Source organism: Nicotiana attenuata, unplaced genomic scaffold (assembly GCF_001879085.1).
Source record: "Nicotiana attenuata strain UT unplaced genomic scaffold, NIATTr2, whole genome shotgun sequence".
In the NCBI taxonomy this organism is placed as follows: Eukaryota; Viridiplantae; Streptophyta; class Magnoliopsida; order Solanales; family Solanaceae; genus Nicotiana; species Nicotiana attenuata.
The window spans coordinates 111879-129843 of NW_017671083.1; the positions used below are offsets into that span (position 1 = coordinate 111879).

The window sequence follows — 17965 nt, forward strand, 5'->3', positions numbered from 1 at the left end:
ATCAAAGACATATTTATCTTAAGTTGGTCTGACTCGACTTCTTGGTTTGGTTGGAAAGAGTTTATTTTCAGTTTCTTTAGAACAAACTAGCTAGGTGCAATGGAACAAAGCATTATATATAATGACTGAGAGAGGCCGAGGGCCTGGTTGTGAGGATTATATACCTATGGATCGGGCTGCACGCCGCAGCAATATCAATATATATATATATATATATATATATATATATATATATATGTCTAAAAAATTGCTTCAAAGCACTTGCAACCTCTGAAGAGACATAGTATATCCAGAGAGAAATGCCTCTTCACCAAAAAGTAACTTAAACAATTGCCAACATTTTGTTTTAAAAGCTCAGATTAGGTGAAAGTTAATCACTATGCTTGTCAACTAGCTAACTCAATCAATGAGAATCTTCTACTAATTAATCCGGCAGATGCACTTTTGTTTTTTCAATTGAATTCGATATTCTGTTATATGGATGGATATATACACAACAACAACAACATATTCAGTATAATCTCACAAATGGGGTCTAGGAAGGGTAGTGTGTACGCAAACCTTACTCCTACCTGGCGAAGTAGAGAGGCTGTTTCCAATAGACCCTCGGCTCAAGAAAATGTGAAAAGAGAGAAAGGAAGAAGACGAAGAAGAAAGAGGAAAAAGAAAAAAAGAATAGGGGGATAAAGGACGATAAGGAAAAAGGAAAAAAGACAACTATAGTAACAACAACAACAACAACAACAATGAAACAACAAGTAAAAGAAATAAATAGCATCAACTAGTAACTAATTGGAAAATACGATACACAGAACAAACGAAAAAAACAAGGGAGCTACTAATATTACTAAAAAAGAACGGGGAACTCTCGACTACCTACTAGCCAACTACCCTAATCTTCGATCTCCACACCCTTCTACCTGGGTGATGTCCTCAGTGAGCTGAAGTAGCGCCATATCCTGCCTAATCACCTCTCCCCAATACTTATTCGGCTTCTTCTACCCCCTCTCTGCCTCGCCACAGCCAGCCTTTCACACCTCCTAACAGGAGCATCCGTACTCCTCCTCTGCACGTGCCCCAACAATCTTAGTCTCAACTCCCGCATCTTGTCCTCCACGGAGGCCACTCCCACTTTGTCCCGAATAACTTCGTTCCTATTCTTATCTCTCCTGGTATGCCCAAACATCCATCTCGGCATCCTCATTTCTACTACTTTCATCCTCTGAACATGGGAGTTCATGATTGGCGAACACTCAGGCCCATATAATATAGCATGTCTAACCACCACCCTGTAGAACTTACCCTTAAGTCTTGGTGGCTCCTTCTTATTATACAAAACACCGGATGCGAGCCTCCATTTCATCCACCCCGTACCGATACGGTGGGAGACCTCATCATCAATATCCCCGTTACCTATAGACCGAGATACTTGAAACTATCCCTCCTCAGAATGACTTGGCTATCAAGCTTCACATCCACGCCCGCTTCATGAGTCTCGTCACTGAACTTACACTCCAAGTATTCCATTTTTGTCCTGCTCAGCTTGAAATCATTAGACTATAGGGTCCTCTAGACCTCCGGTCTCGCATTGACCCGGCTTCTCGTCTCATCAATCAGCACTATGGATGGATATATATGTGAAATATTATTTAAATTTTAACAAATAACAATATTAAATTCTCAATCCATAATTGTAGAAGTATATAAAGATTGAACTTTTCCAATTTAAATTCTTAATCTATCTCAGCCCGTGATATTTCACCTGTCCTAAAACACATACCTAACAACCAATTCCATTATTTAACGTTGTGTACAACTAATTTTTCTAATCAAAAAGCCCTTTTGTTTTTCGTCCTAGTAATGCTACGTTGGTTTATTATATCACGCTATTTTATTGCCAACATGATAGATGGATAAGGTTGTCAAATGTCAAGGGTCTCCCTCATAAAATGAAACTTGAAATCAAACACAATCTAGCTTCCAAACTTGTCCTTGACACTCCTATATTATTTGAGAGAGAAAAAGAAAAGAAAAAAATACAATGGTTGTTCCATGTCATTATTGCTATAAGTATTATTTTATATTCCCTCGTCTCTTGGGAGTTCCAAAAGCCAAATTTAGCTAAAGATTTCTTTGTTTTCTAAATATCATAGGCTGTTTCTTGGAACCTATATATAGAACAGGTACTACGTTGGACCAAAGAGAAACCAAAGACGCGGAAAATAGAAAGAGGAGAAAAACAAACAGAGACGAATATACATTTTCGACAATAAATATGGTGATTCAAAGGTTGGAAATGTGCATAGGAATGGTGAAATTGGTGTTTGAGTTTGCTGTGGTGTTTGTAGAGGCAGTTGGTACTGTTATCTCACAAAACAACTCTTCTTCGTTGTCAACACATGATTCCTCGGCCAACCGAGACTACGTTGCTACAACGCCTTACATCGGCCTTCTTCCATAAATTGTTTATTTTTTCATTTCGGATATTCAGTATTCGAAACTTACTCGTCCGACTTATTCCAATCTCATAGACGTTGTCTTTGTGAATTCCCGAAGAAACCAAGTGGAGAAGGAAAGAATACAGGCAAGGAACATATGAACTGCAGTTTAGCTTTTTTCTCATCATGAGGCTTTGTAAAATGTAAAATCAGCTTCAGAAAAGCTTTCTTGGTCTAGAGTTTAGTTTTTTTTTTTTTTTTTTCCTTTTCTATGTTGTAATTTTTGGTCAATTAGTTTTGCTTAATGTGATTTGTCGTGAGCTTATTAATATTGGCAGCTTTGACGTCTGCTCATTCCTACCAGCTTCTGAAATCATCCAAAAGTTTTGTCTTTATACATATTTATCCACTAGTTTTAGGGTACGCGCTTTGCACGTGTACCTATATTAATAAATATATAAATTTTAAAAATTACATAAATATTATTAAATAATATATTTTTCGTTATTGGACAAATATTAAAGAATAAAATGAAAGTTCCTAAAATAGAATGCTAATTTCACTAAGCTAGCTCAATAAAATAAAGAAATCCTACTCCACATAAGTTTTTATATGCCCTTTTTATGATTTATGAGGCGTGAAATATCTTATAAAAATTATTGTTATTTTTGTTAGCAAATACTATAAGAAAATAACACAAAAATACTTTCACCATAATTATTCAAAGATAACAAAACAAATTGAAGAATTTGAATCTTTTGGTATTTTAGAAAATTGTGAGGGTGAGGTAGAACTCCTCATAGAATAATAATAATAACTAACAATAAAAGTTGTAAGTAACTAATATTGAATTACAAAAATATATGATACTATATTAAAAATTATAGGGAATTCTCATTTATTGAAATGAATATAAAAAGAAAAAAAATGATGACGACACTTCTTTTGAATACCTTTGGTCTTATATTACATCCTTAATGGCAATTTAATTTTTAATACTATATTATAATAGATTTTACTCTATTCTTATTTCTTTCACGGCCGATGCTTTTTAGTGAAAATAAATTTATGTACCTTAAAAGTTTTATACACTTGACAGATAATTTTACTTACATAATGATTTTGAAAAATATTGAATTGAATTTTTTTTTTTTGCTAATTTATTAATTCAAAGACTTAATTATTTATTGAGATTTCATGCTTTTAAGACAGTAAAGAAGATGCGATTATTTTCGAACTTTTTTCCTACTCGAATAATGTATTATTTCTTTATCGATTTTGTATAATATTTATATAATGTCGTTTGCTTTTTTACCCTTTAAAATATGTTTTATATTGGACAAAGTAATTTTGTTTAACTTCCTAATATTTAGGATTTCTAAATCAACTAAAAGTTTATTTATTATATATGTTTACTTATTTGAATTCTGTAGAAAACAACTTTAAAATTAATTAAAATTTTACCTTATATAAATTATTTAAGTTAATTATGACTCAACCATAACTATACTTTTTTTAATATTTAGGAAAAACCGGAATAGAATAGGTGGATTATTTCCATAAATCTACGTTACCAATTCTCCTTTCCACTAAGAGTATTTTAATTTGTTTGGCCATAATCACATAGCTTGTATATTTTTTTTCCGGGGAAAACAAAGCATGCATAATCAAACCCAACAGTCAATGGTAGAAAACCAGATAAAGCCTCGTTGACAATCCAAACAGGAAAGTTGTCAAACCAAAAGACTTCACTAAGTAGTGAGAAAGAAAATTTAGCAAACTGATGACTACAAGTATTGAACCCTCTACTTAGATACTTAAAAGATACATCACTTAGATGTTGCTGAAGTGCCCAAATATCTTCACAAACAGTATTAACCTCCCATGAAGGACCTCTGCTTCCCTTAAGCATTTGTACCATTGTTAAGGAATCAGACAAGATATGTATATTCTTCCATCCATATTTCACCGCCAGTTGAACTGCTTTTCTTATTGTCAACGCTTCAGCTATTATGGCTTTTCCAACAAAATGAATTGGACTAACATAGGCATAAAGCACGTCACCATTAGCCTTTAAGGCTACCATTCCAATACTCGCTTTGCGAGTATTTGGATCCAGACCTGCAGATCCAGACCTGCATCTACATAAAGCAACACTTTTTCTGAAGAAAGAGTTAGTAATGGTGGGTTAGTAGAAGCATCTCTTATAGTGTTAACATCTTCCTTTGCAACTGTAAATTTATTAAAATCAAACAATGGTTTAGATAAAACATCATTTTCACTCCATATGACCGAATTAAAAATATAATCATTCCTAGCCTTCCAAATCATTAATAAAATAGACACTGCTAGTTGCAATAAGGTATTAATTTTCGAGAATCTTTTAGTGTGTAACACTAACTTATACCACTATGTAGCAAAATCAGAGATCAGATGCAAATTTGACCACGACTCGGACTCATTTTCCACACCATAATTGATCTAGGACATTTAAAGAACATGTTCTCTAAAGTTTAGGTTCCATCCCACAAATAGAATAGACGTCATCCATAGAGTGAATTCTTTTTTTAATAATATTCTTAACAGACAATGTATTTAAGACACACTTTCTTAAGAAATGTTTGAGCTTATTTTTAATATTTAAGGACCATAAATGGTTCCAAAAGGATTTCGGGAACACATGAGAACTACTTTCCGCATGATTAGCCAAACTTCTATCTTTGTGAGTGTCACGACCCTAAACCCAGATCCGGTCGTGATGGTGCCTCTCGTGAACACATGGTCAGCCGACACATTTCCAATTCAACGTTAAACACTAAACAACAATACAACAGAATAAAACATGATTTAATAATACTAAACAGCGGATAATATCATAACAAGGCGGAAGTACAACCCAAACACAGCCCAAACCGGGGTGTCACTAGTCATGAGTATCTACTAACTCTAAATACAACTGACAAAGTCCGAAATGTACTAAGTACGAACTAATAAAATAAGGAGGGAGAAAAGCAGTGCTGCGAACGCCAGCAGCTACCTTGCTAAACTCCGATAACTCTGCCTCCGATCAGCCAAAACCCGCTACCGGGTGTAGAATACCTGAATCTGCACATATGGTGCAGGGAGTAAAGTGAGTACTCCAACTCAGTGAGTAATAATCATAAATAAAGACTGAGCGATAATAAATCACGAAAAGAGCATCAACATGCTGTATGAAAGCAATTTCGAAACCACTGAGAAAGCAATGAAGCTGTAAAATCCCTTAAAACATCTTAGCTCAGTTTAAAAACTCTTTGAAAATGATTTTTCAACAGTTACGCGAATGAATGCTGAACAACTAACGCAGATAAGCACAGAAATCCGCCCATCGGGCACAAATACACAATTAAGCAAGTAAATGACAGGCAAATAAGAAAGATAAACACATAAGGTTCGCCCCTCGGGCATAATATTGACAACTCCGTCCCTCGGGCAATATCTCAGAACAGTACCAGGCCCTCGGGCAATCACATAGAACAATAAAGCCCCTCGGGCAATCACATAGAACAGTACCAGCCCCTCGGGATCACACTGGGTACCCGAGCTCACTGGGGGTATGCAGACTCCGGGAGGGGCCCCTTACGGCCCAAGCGCAATAACAAGCCATCTCGTGGCATCATAAACAGGCTCTCGGCCTCATATCAATATCAAGCCACCTCGTGGCGTACAATCTCAGGCCCTCGGACTCATAATCAAATCAGTGTATCACCGCTGCGGCGTGCAGCCCGATCCCAAAGATATGTATCACCGCTGCGGCGTGCAGCCCAACCCAAAGATATGTATCACCGCTACGGCGTGCAGCCCGATCCCAAAGATATCCTCACAACACAGGTCCTCGGCCTTACTCAGTCAAAAATCGTATAAGCCTCTCGGGCAACAGTAAAACACTATTTTCTCAGCCCGAAACATCATTTAAATATCATTTGAGTATAAAACCAAAGTAAACATGGCTGAATTTCTGAAAACAGTGGAAATAACATGACTGAGTTCAAGTATAAAGTCAAAACAGTGAGGAAACATCAACAACAATCCCCGAAGGGTTCAAATAACTGGCACGGAGTCCAAATATAGCATTCAGCCCAAATAATGATGATAGCAAATATATTTCAATCAAATACGCGGTAAAATCATCAATCGGGACGGACCAAGTCACAATCCCCAATAGTGCACGATCCCACGCTCGTCTATTAGCGTGTGCCTCACCTCAATAAAGCACTACGATGTGCAATCCGGGGTTTCAAACCCTCAGAACATCATTTACAACCATTACTCACCTCGAACCGGCTACATCTCTAGCTTGCGACGCCTTTGCCCCTCAAATCGGCCTCCACGCGCATCGAATCTATCCAAAATTAGAACGAATACATCACAATATGCTAAGGGAACAAAGCCCAAGCGAAAACAATCAATATCGGGCACAAATCGCGAAATTACCAAAACTCGAGTCCCGAGCCTACTTCTTGAAACTAAGAAATTTTCACATCATTAGATTCCTTATCTCCCCACGAGTTCATACATATCAAAAGTTCTCAAATCCGACCCCAAATGGTCCTTCAAATCTCAAATCAAAAATCCAATTTCTCAAGCCCTAGTTCTTCAAATTTTAGGCTTAGCTTCCATGAATTTCTAGGTGGATTTCACAATAGAAATGAGTTTTAAGTTCAAAAATCTTACCTCCAATCGATTCCCCTTGAATCCCTCTTTAATCTCCACCAAGAAGTTCTCAAAATGATTAACCATGGAGGAAAAATGACCCAAAATCGCGATCGCGTACCCTCATCCGCGAATGCGATACTCTGACCCACAGCCCTCCGCGAACGCGAAGCCCCACTCGTGATCGCGAAGGCTAAAACCTGGCCTTCCTCCCTTCCTTCTTCGCTAACGTGAGCCTACTCACGCGAACGCGAAGAGATAAACTCTGCAACACCTGAACTCCAAAATCTGCAACTTCAAAATACCGAAAATGGTCCGATTGACCATCCGAAACTCACCCGAGGCCATCGGGACCTCAACCAAAGTCACCAACAAATCCTAAAACCTCATTCAAACTTTTTCCAATCATCAAAACGCCTCAAACAACATCAAATTATCCAAAACTCATCGAATTCAAGCCTAAGTTTTCCAAAAACTTCTGAAATACGCTTTCGATTAAAAACCCAACCAAACCACGTCCGAATGACCTGAAATTTTGCACACACATCCCAAATGACATAACGAAGCTACAGCAACTCTCGGAATTCCATTCTGACCCCCGGATCAAAATCTCACCTATCAACCGTATATCGCCAAAATACTAACTTCGCCAATTCAAGCCTAATTCTACACCGGACCTCCAAAACTAATTCCGATCACACTCTTAAGTCATAAATCACCTAACGAAGCTAACCAAACCATAAAAACTCCGATCCGAGCTCCTATACAAACAGGTCAAATCTTGGTCAAACCCTTCAAATTTTTAAGCTACAACTGAGAAGTGTTCTTTCAATTTCATTCCGATTTCTGTGAAAACCAAAACCAACGATTTACATCAGTCATAATACATCACACGGGGCAAGTCATACCCGAGAACTGGCGATCAAAGTGAGAAAGCTCAAAACGACCGGTTGGGTCGTTATATCCTCCCCCACTTAAACATACGTTCGTCCTCGAACGTGCCCAGAGTTGTTCCAAAAGCTCACACCTATACTTTGAATAGATCTGAACCAGCTGTAGTAACCCATGCCTACAACCTTGGGAGCAATCCCATGATATACCACATACTCAAACACTTGTAGCGATAACTTTTGTTCACAGCAGCTGCCCACAACAACCGAATACCAGTAGAAAACCTCTTATCAATTAAAGTCTCATTCCAACACTTTCATATACTGCCGACGATAAATGAAACACGCAACAAACCATAACCATTTCTCAGATCAATCATTCATGAAGCCTCTTCTTCTTTGGCAAAACCATAGCAAATTTCTGAGCCAACCCTCGATAGTTATCCTTCCAACGTGCTAAAATTAAATCCGCTCGTATTCATTAATGATCCCAATGATCTCATCTAATCACACACAACCACTCTGGTGACATGACACCTCAATGCAAACTAAAGTCGTAACTTGCGCAATCTGCGCACCAATAAGAGACAATCCAAACATACTCAACTCATGATAATGACTCAAATGAAAGAGCTGTACCTCAAGCTCACCGGTACCACCACAACACAAAGCTGAGAACCCATCTCACATCGTAGAAATAGAACACACGAATCTAACCCGCAAGGTCATATTCCACATGAAACACCTCAAGTCACTCTGCTTGAAATTGACGACCACGCGCAATTGATGTCTAGAACCAAAGCAAATCATCACGACCACAATGAAGCAAATACATAACACTACTCAACCCAAAAGGATAGCCAATACGCCATCCGTCGAGCAACATCCGATACTCTTTCTCGCTCGACATCCACTAAGAAACCCCCAATGGAACCGCACCACCTGTGCCTATACCCAACAAATCATAATTCCTCGCAACACAGAAAAGGTAACTCATAGATCTTCCCAGATTACTAATAAGCTCAATAACAATCGAATCAACACATCCCTCAACAATACAATCAGAATTTCAATACCGAAAACTTGCCCGGTGACATGCCCGGCCACTAGAAACACATCCGAAAAGTCCTTCACCGCCGGAACTAAATCAATATGAGGAGCCTCTGCATTGACATCCATCACGAGAGCCCAAAATAAGAAAAACAATCCTTCCCAGTCATCCGCTGGGCCTTCGGAGTATAAAACCACTCTACTAAGGACATAACCCGTCGAACCTCGCCACTCGGTCCGTGGCATTCCCGGCACCGCCAACAGCGCCGCCTTAGCATAATAGTCCAGAATAACACAACATGGTGACCACCAGTCTGAACCCAATATCACATCCAAAATCTAACATACCAAGCATAAAAGATCCGTTCGGGTCTCCGAACGCCGATAGTCGCTAAACAGTGCCGATACATGCGAACCACAGCCACAACATAACCTGGACACGAGGACTCCCAGTCTCCCACTCCATATAGCACGCGAATCACCATACCTGATCCCAATCATTTCACGAAAGATACTCAAAAATTCTTCCGTGCCACCAAGCAAACTCGAATATCCGCAGTCAATCTAACAAGAAAGTGCCGCAACTTACCGAAGTACCATCAACTTAATCACATTGTTTTTTTTAAACATATACGCTCGTCAATCATCCCCAAATTAGCAATACCATTTCCTTAATCATCCGAAGGCCCTTTTTCCTAATTATCTGAAGCTCATTTCTCTAATTGTTTGAAACCGCCCGTGCTGCCTGAGAATTTATGGCCTTCCGTTCGGAATTGAATCGCAACCTCACACACGCAAATCCCAACCTCCACACACACCGCATATACCAATCCATCCTAAAATAACATGAGAATTTCATATCCCTTCCGAGCCACAAGCAACTATGTACTCAACCAACCAAGAACTTTTCCATTGATCCCATTCTAGAAGAAATCACTATACATCTCAAGCTCCTCGCGCCAGCAGAAATATACATCTCTAACCGCGGTAAAAATCAACAAGAACTCTCCGACTCCCCTTGCATAAAAACCAAATCTGTCAGGACTGAGTCCTCCTAACTCAATCAACCTACGCAGGCCACTAAAACCCAAGAGCATTGCCGCGAAATACATGTAGAACTCATAACCTTGTAAACACCCAAAGAACTAATCATGTCCTTACCATACCGATCTGGCCTACTACCAAGCTATCCCATCTATCCGATCTCCCTTCTGATTTACCTTCAATTGATACTCCTTCTTGCCATAACATCACATTACCTCAACACAAACTCACCACACGAGACCCAAGCATAATACCACACAGCCTAAGGCTCATAACCCGTTGAATACTCTTTTATGTGTTCCCAAAAGCACCACATTCAAGATACCTACCCTGAAAGGACTTACTGCGAATCTAAAGCCATTACCTTCACCTTGATGCTACCAAGCCACTCCTTTTCCTATGCACTGAGCATTCTTTATCAACAACAACTCAATACATTTCGCGAATCCTCAAACACCTATGAAGCATGATATAACTTTACCCTAGTCAAAAATTCTTCCTTTACTCGAGCCATCCTCGGGCTCAATCTCCACAAACAATAACTGATTCACCAGCACGCCTCAAACTGGAACCAACATAGCACATAACCGTGTAATCAGCTAATTAATAGCAAACTCCCCTACTTGGCTCGAAGCCATAGATCAAAACACACACAATAACCCATAACACATATACTTAACTGCTGCCATAATACCACAGTGAGATTAACTCAATCCTTCATAAGCTCGTGGAACACAGACCATTTGGTACTCCATATCTTCTGCAACTCTCGCATTTACTCACGTAACAATTAAACCCACTCTCCTAAGCAGTTCAAATTCAAATTGCAACACACATATTTCACTTGTAAATGGGATCTTCAAACAGACAACATAAGGATCAGATAACTCCAGAACACTTTGCAGGAGATAACCCACCTGCTTTGCCTCAAACTGACATTTCTGTATACCTTCCATCGTCATAACTGTTACGCAGTCACTTAGTTTTCCTGGGTCTGAGCTCATACCGTAACGTGAAATTTACTTCACTCCTAACTAGGAAACATGAAAAGATTCTTCACACACCCATAACTCGAGGCTATACCTCCAATCGTCAGGGAAAATCAAACACCTAATAGATCATCTATCCTCCAGCAGACCTTTCTCGTCGCTACTAAATCATATGAATACATCTCGCAGTCACATCACTCTTATCACGTACTATCCAGTCATTACTTCCCCTAATAGGGACACAATAGAACACATAGATCCAGAAACATGTGCTCACCCAGTTAGCACCTCGGTGCTCAAGCTATAGGCAAAATCCGGCCTCGAGCCCTCCAGGCTAGCCCAACATCAGCACATAGAGATTACATCTCGCCCCTCAATCAGGGGATCACAAGCCATCGATGCACATCCGATACTGAGCGCTCATGTGCGCATACGAACGCGTGGAAGGAATTTCAAGAGTTACTTTCCAAGCTGAATAAAGGACGCACGATAAGAATTTCAAGAATATGGAGTTTTCCTAAAGGTTCTGCAGCCTCTCGAGGATAAATACAGACGTCTCCGTACCGATCCGCGAGACTCTACTAAACCTGCTCATGACTCGTGAGACCTATGTAACCTAGGCTCTGATACCAACTTGTCACGACCCTAAACCCAGACCCGATCGTGATGGCGCCTCTCGTGAAGACAAGGTCAACCGACACATTTCCAATTCAACGTTAAACAGCTAAATAGCAATACAACAGAATAAAACATGATTTAATAATACTAAACAGCGGATAATATCATAACAAGGCGGAAATACAACACAAACACAGCCCAAACCGGGGTGTCACTAGTCATGAACATCTACTAACTCTAAATACAACTGACAAAGTCCGGAATGTACAAAGTACGAACTAATAAAATAAGGAGGGAGAAAAGCAGTGGTGCGAACGCCGGCAGCTACCTTGCTAAACTCCGATAACTCTACCTCCGATCAGCCAAAACCCGCTACCGGGTGTAGAATACCTGAATCTGCACACATGGTGCAGGGAGTAAAGTGAGTACTCCAACTCAGTGAGTAATAATCATAAATAAAGACTGAGCGATAAGAAATTACGAAAAGAGCATCAACATGCTGTATGAAAGCAATTTCGAAACCAGTGAGAAAGCAATGAAGCTGTAAATTCCCTTAAAACATCTTAGCTCAGTTTAAAAACTCTTTGAAAATGACTTCAATAGTTACGCGAATGAATGCTGAACAACTAGTGCAGATAAGCACAGAAATCCGCCCCTCGGGCACAAATACACAATTAAGCAAGTAAATGACAGGCAAATAAGAAAGATAAACATATAAGGTTCGCCCCTCGGGCAATCACATAGAAAAGTACCAGCACCTCGGGCAATCACATAGAGCAGTACCAGCCCCTCGGGCAATCACATAGAACAATACCAGCCCCTCGGGCAATCACATAGAACAATACCAGCCCCTCGGGCAATCACATAGAACAATACCAGCCCCTCGGGCTATATCTCACATCACACCGGGTACCCGCGCTCACTGGGGGTGTGCAGACTCCGGGAGGGGCCCCTTACGGCCCAAGCGCAATAACAAGCCATCTCGTGGCATCATAAACAGGCACTCGGCCTCATATCAATATCAAGCCACCTCGTGGCGTACAATCTCAGGCCCTCGACCTCATAATCAAATCAGTATATCACCGCTGTGACGTGTAGCCCGATCCCAAAGATATGTATCACCGCTGCAGCATGCAGCCCAATCCCAAAGATATGTATCACCGCTGCGGCGTGCAGCCCGATCCCAAAGACATCCTCACAACACAGGCCCTCGGCCTTACTCAGTCAAAAATCACATAAGCCTCTCGGGCAATAGTAAAACAGTATTTTCTCAGCCCAAAACATCATTTAAATATCATTTGATATTAAAATAGAGTAAACATGGCTGAGTTTCTGAAAATAGTGGAAATAACATGACCGAGTTCAAGTATAAAGTCAAAACAGTGAGGAAACATCAACAACAATCCCCGAAGGGTTCAAATAACTGGCACGGAGCCCAAATATGGCATTTATCCCAAATAATGATGATAGCAAATAGATTTCAATCAAATACGCGGTAAATCATCAATCGGGACAGACCAAGTCACAATCCCCAATAGTGCACGATCCCACGCTCGTAAATTAGCGTGTGCCTCACCTCAATAAAGCACTACGATGTGCAATCCGGGGTTTCAAACCCTCAAAACATCATTAACAACCAATACTCACCTCGAACCGGCTACATCTCTAGCTTGCGACGCCTTTGCCCCTCAAATCGGCCTCCACGCGCGTCGAATCTATCCAAAATCAGAACGAATATATCACAATATGCTAAGGGAACAAAGCCCAAGCGAAAACAATCAATATCGGGCACAAATCGCGAAATTACCAAAACCCGAGCCTCGAGCCCACTTCTCGAAACTCAGAAATTTTTACATCATTAGATTCCTTATCTCCCAACGAGTTCATACATATCAAAATTTCTCAAATCCAACCCCAAGTGGTCCTTCAAATCTCAAATCAAAATCCAATTTCTCAAGCCCTAGTTCTTCAAATTTTAGGCTTAGCTTCCATGAATTTCTAGGTGGATTTCACAATAGAAATGAGTTTTAAGTTAAAAAATCTTACCTCCAATCGATTCCCCTTGAATCCCTCTTTAATCTCCACCAAGAAGTTCTCAAAATGATTAACCATGGAGGAAAAATGACCCAAAATCGCGGATGAAATAACTTAAAAGCTTTATGCCCAGTTCTGACCTTTCTTCACCGCGATCGCGGCACAAGCCTAGCGATCGCGAAGAGCAAATATTCAAGACCTCACAAAAGCACTACGCGAACACGACCAACACACTGCGAACGCGATGATCAAAGGAAATAACCTTACGCGAACGCGAACAACCATACGCGAACGCGATGCACAAATCACGTTGGACCCCATCTGACTTACTTCTTCTACGCGATCGCGTACCCTCATCCGCGAACGCGATACTCTGACCAACAGCCCTCCGCGAATGCGAAGCCCCTCTCGCGATCGCGAAGGCTAAAACCTGGCCTTCCTCCCTTCCTTCTTCTCGAACGCGAGCCTACTCACGCGAACGCGAAGAGAAAAACTCTGCAACACCTGAACTCCAAAATCTGCAACTTCAAAATACCGAAAATGGTCCGATTGACCATCCGAAACTCACCCGAGGCCCTCGGGACCTCAACCAAAGTCACCAACACATCCTAAAACCTCATTAGAACTTGTTCCAATCATCAAAACGCCTCAAACAATATCAAGTTATCCAAAACTCATCGAATTCAAGTCTAAGTTTTCCAAAAACTTCTGAAATACGCTTTTGATCAAAAACCCAACCAAATCACGTTCGAATGACCTAAAATTTTGCACACACATCCCAAATGACATAACGAAGCTATAGCAACTCTCAGAATTCCATTCCGTCCCCCGGATCAAAATCTCACCTATCAACCGGATATCGCCAAAATACTAACTTCGCCAATTCAAGCCTAATTCTACACCGGACCTCCAAAACCAATTCCGATCACACTCCTAAGTCATAAATCACCTAACGAAGCTAACCAAACCATAAAAACTCCGATCCGAGCTTCTATACAAACAGGTCAAATCTTGGTCAAACCTTTCAAATTTTTAAGCTACAACTGACAACTATTCTTTCAATTTCATTCCGATTTCCGTGAAAACTAAAACAAACGATTTACATCAGTCATAATACATAACACGGGGCAAGTCATGCCCGAGAACTGGCGATCAAAGTGCAAAAGCTCAAAACGACCGGTCGGGTCATTACAGTGAGGAGCAATTTTGCCAAATAATACCAGACTTCACTTCGTATTTACCTGAATTAGTAAAATGCCAAATTAGTATATCATTACCCCCCACGAAAGAAACTGGAGTAGTTAAAACAGATTCGACATCATCTTCGCTAAATAAAGTATTCAAAATCTGCATATTCCATGTGTTAGTACTGTCATCAATCAGTTCTGATACTTTCATATTTGTCGCAGTACCACTCATCATACTTAAGGGGTAAAAGGAGCTATCTCATGGAAGCCATGAATCTCTCCATACTCTTACAGATTTACCATTTGAAACATTCCATCTAACACCTCTACTTAATAGATCTCGCCCCCAAAAAATACTTTTACATACCCAAGATGTAGATCTATTGGTCGGTGCCTGTAAAAAAGAATCCTATGGAAAATATTTACCTTTAAGGACTTGAGAAACTAACAAATTTGGTTCAGTCAGAATTCGCCATGCTAGTATGGCTAAAAGAGCCATATTGAAAGCCTAACCCCCTTTTAAATTTTAGTTCACATAGTTTTTCCCACTTTTCAAAATGCATCTTTCTCTTATCGTCATTCGTACCCCACCAAAAGATTGAAAATAAACTAGTGATTACCTTACGTAGCCCATCAGGTATCCGAAAACAAGACATAGCATATGAGGGAATAGCAGCTAAAACATACTTTAATAAAACATGCTTCCCTGCTTGACTTAGAAACTTTCCTTTCCAACCCTTTATTTTAGATAAAATTTTATCCTTTATGAAAGCCAACATTTCTTTTTTAGATCTTCCCTCAATAGCAGGAAATCCTAAATACATCACCCTTTCACACATTCGTATGTTATTCAACGAAGAGCATATTATAACTTTTTCCTCCTCCATAGTATTCTTACTAAAAAAGATTGCAGATTTCTCAAAATTAATAATTTGTCTTGAGCATCTTGCATATATGTCCAAAATTTTATTAATCTTAGCAACACTATTCATATCAGCTCCACAAAAGATAAATGAGTCGTTTGCAAAAAACAAATGGGAAACAGAAGGACTACTTCTCCCTAATGTGAACCCTTTTAACTTTCCTTGTTGTTCAGCCGAGTGTAACAGAGCAGATAATGCTTCAGCACATATTAGGAATAAGTAAGGTGATAGATGATCACCCTACCTTAATCCTCAGATGGCTTTACACAACCCTTAACCTCCCCATTGAAGTTAAATGAAAAAGAAGCAGTCATAACACAAGTCATAACCCAATTTACATAAATTTGGTGAAACCCCATTTGTAACATCATTTGCTGGATATAAGGCCACTCCACACGATTATATGCTTTAGACATATCTAACTTTAAAGACATTAACTTATCTTTTCCTTTTCGCTTTTTTTCCAGCACCCCCATAAATTCATGTGCTAACACGACATTATCCACAATTTGTCTTTAGAAAGTAAGCATCAAAGGTTTCATACGTTTCACCAGAATTTTTGTGATGATCTTATTTAAAGTAGAGCATAAGCTAATAGGTCTAAAGTGATTTATTGTAGTAGGTATTTTTATTTTTGGTACCAACGTTATCAAAGTTTGATCCCAAACAGGTAATAGTTGACCTGTCTCAAAAAAATACCTTACTGCCAAACAGACATCATGAGAAATTAACGGCCAAAACTGTTGAAAAAATAGTGGAGTCATTCCATCAACACCAAGGACTTATTAGGATGCATAGAGAAAATTGCTTCTTTTATTTCCTCATTAGTTACTTCACTAATTAGGACCAAATTCATGTTTTCATCGATAGAAGTTGGAATAGACTGAAGAACATAAGATAAGGAGGAAGGATTAGAAGTAGTAAATAGTTTTCTATAGAAACCCTGAATTTCCTTTACCATACCGTTTTTGTCACAAATCCACTTTCCTGATCCATTTTCAATTCCTTTAATTAGATTCCTCCTTCTTCTTTGAAGAGTAGACATATGAAAAAAAGAAGTATTTTTATCTCCTTCATTTAACCATTGAACTCTAGACTTTTGCTTCCAATAAATTTCTTCCTCCTTATAAGCTTTACCTAACTCATTTTTCAGCTTCGATATGACTGTTAGATCAGGTTCTTTTGGATTAATTTGTGCTCCCCAGAAGAATCAGTTACCCAAGATTGTTTATTTAATTCATGGGCTTCAGAGTTTCCAACCCATCTTTTATCAAAATAAAATCATTTAGTCTGATCTGAAGCATCATTTTGAATATGAAGAACCGTAGCCTGATCATATTTTAATCTCTAATCATGAGATACCAAAACTCTATCTAAAGGTTCTTGAATAAGTCCCTCATTAATTCTGTAACATGACCAAGTCCAAGGTTTCCCTCTATAACCAAGGTCTACCGCTCCTACAATATAAATAAAGTTATTAAAATCCTTAAAAGTCCAAGGAGCCCGCGTAGTTCGCCCAGATTTTTTAGAATTATCAATCTTATCATTAAAATCCCCTAGCAACATCCAATGGTTTCCCCAAGATATTGATCTAGTAATAAGTTCAGCCCATTGTTTCTTTCTAGTTTCTCTATATGTGCTAGTAGTATATACAAAAATACAACAAAAACTAATCTTCTTTTCATTATCATAAATGGAGAACTCAATGAAATAGGATGAAGAGTAAATGTTACTTATCTGAGTGTCTTCATTCCAGAGTAAGGTGAGTCCACCAGAGAGTCCAACAGGGTCCACAACGTATGAATTTTGCATCCCAACCTTTTGCCGTAGCTACTGAAGTCGTGATTGTTGGTTCTTCGTCTCACATAGAAGAATACAATCCGGGGAGTGGAGATACATTTTCTCCTTCAAACAGGGAACTTTCAAGGACCCCCCAACCCTCGACAATTCCATGCCAGTAATTTCATTTCATCAAGGGAGACCATTCCAGGCTGGCCTCCCGCACCACCTCTTTCTTTTGACATTTTGCAATAGTTATTGGTGTAACTATCTCCTTATCTTTCCGTTTTACCCCCATTAAACCGAACTCTTCCATAATCA

At 39.3% G+C, this 17965-nt stretch overlaps 1 protein-coding gene across 1 annotated transcript; it reads right to left on the minus strand.

Moving 5' to 3' along the window:
• Nucleotides 1-967: 967 nt before the first annotated feature.
• On the minus strand, nt 968-1527 carry LOC109205792. The gene is made up of 2 exons (XM_019368541.1): nt 1512-1527; nt 968-1413 (listed from the first exon to the last, which is right to left on the minus strand). Exons 1-2 carry the CDS (start codon nt 1525-1527, stop codon nt 968-970), a joined length of 462 nt encoding a protein of 153 aa, XP_019224086.1.
• Between the last annotated feature and the right edge of the window lie 16438 nt (nt 1528-17965).